Source organism: Musa acuminata, chromosome BXJ3-4 (genome assembly GCF_036884655.1).
Source record: "Musa acuminata AAA Group cultivar baxijiao chromosome BXJ3-4, Cavendish_Baxijiao_AAA, whole genome shotgun sequence".
NCBI classification, from domain to species: Eukaryota; Viridiplantae; Streptophyta; class Magnoliopsida; order Zingiberales; family Musaceae; genus Musa; species Musa acuminata.
The window spans coordinates 33385066-33390261 of NC_088352.1; the positions used below are offsets into that span (position 1 = coordinate 33385066).

Genomic DNA, 5196 nt, shown 5'->3' on the forward strand with positions numbered 1-5196 from the left:
ACTTAAGAAACCCTAGAATTATTTCTTGTGCAAAAATCTCTCTACGACTCTAATTTATAAATTACTACTTTGTAAAAACTTACAATTATATGTAGATCCTTAAGTAAAACATGAGGTATTACGATTTTTCGATAGTTTTAGGATGGTTGGTTGGAGGTGTCAAAGAAAGAAACTATAATTAATATAAATCTTATACTTGGTGATTAGATCGATTCACCAAAGGGACTAATCGATAGGATTAATTGATACTGCTCCTGTTGTCTTGTCATATGGGCATTTTAAAGATAATGGTAAATATGAGATATCCTTTGTAAAATATGAAAAAGGATACCAAAAATAGAAATTTTTTTGAGAATTTTCTCCTTATTAAAAATAAATTAAATTCAAATATCTTGATAATAATTATATCTGAGAACATATTTGTGCTTGTGCTCAACGATCCATTTAAAGTGGATTAAAAATTGTTATCAATTATATTTTAAATCGATACAGCTTTCTTTCTCAAACATAGATTACAATTATTTCCTTCTTTTTCGGAAGGGGAAGAGTTGGGTTGATGACCAATGTTGTCATTGATATGAATAGCTTCTTTAGTCATGAGTTTATCTTGGCTCATTCCAGCTTAATTCATCCAGTGCAGGAATTGGCTTTGTAATTAAGAAGGGAAATGGAGATATCATGATGCTTGGAGGAAGGCCATGTCGACCTACCAGTCCGATAGAAGCTGAATGTTTAGCATTATTGGAGGGTTTGCAGAAGATGGCTAAGCTCAACCACTGAAGAGTGCAGCTTTGCACAGATGCACAGCTAACTATCAAGTTTCTGAAGGATGACAGCTTAATTCCTTAGCGACTTCAAGCTGTTACATCTAACATTAAACCTCTTTTTGATATTGTGTTTGTCAACAACATTTCATATGTGCTTCGTGAGGCCAATATTGTAGCACATAGAGTTGCTAATTTTTATAGAGCTGAGGGCTCACCAAGTTTGTAATGCAGCTGATGATGTAGCTGCTCAGTTTTTTAATACATAGAAGTTACTTTTTTCCTTAGAAAAAAAATCATTAGGGTGTCATTTTCCAACTCATCATTGCCTTCTATACACTCTAAATTGAGGGGCTACTTTTGTTAAAAATCATAGGTTAAAATTATTTTCAAATGAATGAACAATTTTCATTCAAATAGATTTGTCATTTGGATTAAACAGAGATAACCTTTTAGATTTTTCATCCGAATAGATTTGATCTTTCACTCAACTGGACATGAATTTTAACCCCAGTGAGTTTCACTAACATCTATAAATAGATCTCATCTCTATCATTAATTTCATGGAAAAATTAAATTTTATTCTTGCGTTCATCTGGATCAAAGAGAGAGTATAAAAAAAACTATTGTCCTTGTAATTTGAGAGTGCTACTATTATAGGAAGTGATCATTGTATCTTGGAAGATGATTAATATAATTTTCCTTTCAGGTTAATCCTCTCTTTCAATCAAATTATTTTGAACAGAATAAAAACTAATTTATTCCAAAAACTTTTTCAAACTCTTCGTAGAAGTTCCTTTTGTAATCTGTATAAGAAGTCATTTTTGTAAGCGAACCATTTGGCTGCAATTTCCAACTGAAATCACATTGTAGATTGAGAAGGCATGATTGATGTCTTCCCTCTTCCAAGACAAAAACCAACACTTGTTTGGCGTTCTTTTTGAACTGGAACGCGTGGGAGAAGAATTCAAGCACGGTGAACTGTTGGTTCCCGTTAGCCCAAAAATTATGGGAAACATGAGCGAAAAAAAGAAGAATTGGTTTCTCTTTTCCTACTCGGGAAAAAGGTAGGCATACAAAAGTTGATTCCACACATCAGGAACTCCTGGGAGGCACCAATGGATGCAGTCAGCATAGCTGCCGGGGTTATCCTGCTGCTCTTTGGTCAGTGGCTCCCACTGCTTCCTGTAGATTGACGGGTGGCCGTCTTTTCTATATTCTGAGAGCTGCGTGATGTTGAGCATTTGTACATTCACACCCCTGCCTCTCAGACTCTTGATTACCTTCTCAACCACCCGCATCATGTTTTCATTTGTGTCTTTGCCCCAGTATCCCTCCTCCGCGATCGGCTCTGTCTCATGGTAGCAGTTTTGGCCACTAGGCCTGCCCCACTCTTCGCCACTGCCATGAGAATCGAATTGCCGACAGTCTTTAATGTACACCAACAACTTATTCTAGATTTGCTAGGATAAAAAAACAAACAAATCCAAGGATTGGAGACACGAGGAATGTCTCGAAGAACTCGTGAGTTGAAATGTTGTCTCCTTTCTCAATTACCTCGAGTGCGTAGGCGACATGCTCATGAAGAACAGCTTCGTCTTGAGATGGTCCACATGGAATTCAAGCCAATCAGACCATGTGTTCAGTGCTAGCTCGTAGCCACGGAGGCCGTCGATCTCCTTGTGGATACCATGTTCGTCCTCAAATGATCCCCACCTGACGCATCGACATGATCATTTTCTTCTTTCATCTAGAACAAGAATATGATTTCTTTTGGTACTAATTAACATGAATGTTACAACTCAAATAATATATTCATTCATATACTCCAAAGTTGAGATTATGAACTCTCTTAAAAGATACATGAAAGACAGCATGAATGGTGCGAAAGGTCCACATAGCAGAATAGTTGAGACTTACAAGATGTCCATCGTTGGTCGCCTCCACCAGAGATAAGTGTTGAAGACCAGTACATCAGCATTCGTCCAGTGTCTTGCGTGCTTCTCGATGGATTGCGCCCTCGCAACCCTGTCTGGTATTCGGTGGTGTACAGGATCATCCGAATTGGATTCGACCAACAATGGCGCCCAGTAGAAGTCAATCGATGCATTATGTTCCTGCCGTGCCACATTGTTTCTGTTGCTTACTTAACAGTGGAACTTTGAGACCACAATCTATGCGATGAAAATGCAATGAACAACTGCCCCGCCCGGACGACCGTGCATGGTGAAACAAGATGGTGTCTAAAAGAGGGAAACAGATAAAAAGAAAGGAAAAGCTCAAGTCACCTTGGCTTTGAAGGACATGAGGGATCCATTGGATACCATGATCTTGTGGGAATCAGGAAGGGAGGAACCCAGCAGGCAGACCATGGAAATCCATTGGTTTCTGTTGAGGGAGTCACCAACAAACACCAGCCGCCTGTCCCTTAGCCTCTCCAGCAGTTTTGTGACGTTGAACCTGATTATTTCACATCCGAATTCCCCGAGGGCTCCCTAAGATTAACATTAGTGCAATTTTTCTCTAACGAAAGGACAGTAACAGATGGTGGGTTTCATGATTCACAAGGTTAACTATCAAGATATTGGTGTAATGATAAGAATACAATTTTGTGAAGATCTATAAATGCATCATGTTATAATTGCTTAAAGAAGCTTTGTTTCTAGTGTTCAACCATGAAACCGTCCATGGCTTACCTTGGTAGGTTACATCCATGAGGCTGCCACCTCCAGTTCTGATACTTGAGATCTCTTCTTCCGAACTTCTCACAGGCAGACTGATCCGACATGAATTTGCACCCACTCTCCGAGTACAAGGGATACGTCGTGTTGTCATATACCCATTGGCCTGAGAACAAGTCGCAAGTCCCGGCCGACGACTCCTTGGCTTCCATGGCAAGGATCTCAGCCTGGTCTCCGTTCCTCATCGTGATGAAGATGGTGAGGACGATGATGAGTGCAGTGGACATGGTTAAGATGGAGTTGAAGCGATTCTTGAGGCCCCATAGCCTCAGGGTAAACTGGCTCTTAGTTGCCATCTCCACCTTCCGTCCTTCCTCCCTCGGAAGCATCACCACCTTCTTCTTTTGTAAGTGAGGATTTAAGCTGGTCTTCGTGGCCTTCAGGTTCATGATCAGAATCATGCATGCCTTTGTGAATGAGTATGGGCCATGGAAGGTGGTGTATATAACCCTGAACCGAGTTGTTGAAATGGGTCACCAGCTGTGGGACAACGCACCTAATGTTCACTACGCTCCGTAGTTTTTGGGCGGAGTGGATTACTCGTTCTACGTAGAGCTAACAGGAGCAGAATGCCTGGCTGAAAGAGCTTGGTGTACGCCTAAGCCAAGCAATCATAAGTGAGTCCTGACATTGTTTTTGGAAGCAGCAACCATCGGTGGAGTTGGAGTTTCCTGGCCCTCCTCCCCACCCACGCCATAAAAATGACTCGTAGACTACGAGCTACCAACTGCTAAATAGATGGAAAAGATTGCCACCTTCTTTGAATCATGGAATCGGCGACATTGGAGTCGGAACACCATGATGAGGACCTGTACTTGTTGAAGGGTCGTAGGTAAGGATTACCTTTGCCGCACCTAACCAGTTAGGTTGGAATCTAAAAGCAGCACCTAATCAGATAGCTTGGGAGCTAAATTAAAACAAGTTCAACCATTCCGTCCAGAATGATCGACCTAAAAATGCATTCTTGTACTTTCTAAAAGGTAGGCTAGAAACAGAGGAAAAAAGTGAGGGCAGTTGCTCTCGCTCTGAGACATAGCCGATAAGTTCTACATCCGTTGGTAAGTCTTAACGACGAAATCACCATTCTTGTTTGACTCGTGGGTGTGTTGATAAATCTATATAATATAGTTTATGGCAACAATGGTCGCAATCTTTTTTCCCAAATGCACATTTGACTGTCATTTCATACGTAAAACAGAAGCCTCCGGGCAAGCAAGAAAACAACTTCAAGAGTAGGTGGAAGGTGGCGTAGTCGTTCCATCTCCGACATTGTTAGTGTCATCTTCGCAAGCAACATAGAGACATCAAAATAGATGTCTCAGAGCCTTTTAACTTCAAGGTGAATCAATAACATGCCGTAGGATACCCATAACTCCTTTTTCTTTTTGCCCGGCCAAAATACACATAAGTCAACTTATATATATATATATATATATATATAAGAATATTTTTCTTTAGCTCTAAGTTGAGAGGATATCAATCACTTAGTACAATAGTTCGATCGATCAATCCCATTAATAATTTTGTGTTTCCAAACCCTAGTCCTAGAATTAATCTCTAAGCGCTTTCAATTGGCGTCAAAAGATCTTGCCCCACTCGCATTTTGTTATTTCACAAAGGGCATTCTAGTTTAGCTGGCAAGCCGCTTTTGCAAGAAAGAGCTAATTCTCCTCAATAGTCTTATAAAAGAA

At 40.2% G+C, this 5196-nt stretch overlaps 1 protein-coding gene across 1 annotated transcript; it reads right to left on the reverse strand.

The window, feature by feature from the left end:
- Positions 1 to 1631: 1631 nt before the first annotated feature.
- LOC135634969 (protein trichome birefringence-like 34) lies at positions 1632 to 3931 on the reverse strand. Its single transcript, XM_065145745.1, has 5 exons — positions 3461 to 3931; positions 3053 to 3224; positions 2685 to 2881; positions 2322 to 2480; positions 1632 to 2165 (listed from the first exon to the last, which is right to left on the reverse strand). Exons 1-5 carry the CDS (start codon positions 3904 to 3906, stop codon positions 1817 to 1819), a joined length of 1323 nt encoding a protein of 440 aa, XP_065001817.1. The 5' UTR covers positions 3907 to 3931; the 3' UTR covers positions 1632 to 1816.
- Positions 3932 to 5196: the final 1265 nt, after the last annotated feature.

What these genes read in the sequence shown, in the direction of transcription:
- LOC135634969 (XM_065145745.1), bottom strand. Translation starts at nt 3,906, where the DNA reads ATGATTCTGATCATGAACCTGAAGGCCACGAAGACCAGCTTAAATCCT. An exon ending in TCATGTCCTTCAAAGCCAAG is followed by an intron (nt 2,882 to 3,052) that starts GTGACTTGAGCT and finishes GTGGCACGGCAG; the next exon opens with GAACATAATGCATCGATTGA. An exon ending in CGACCAACGATGGACATCTT is followed by an intron (nt 2,481 to 2,684) that starts GTAAGTCTCAAC and finishes TCGATGCGTCAG; the next exon opens with GTGGGGATCATTTGAGGACG.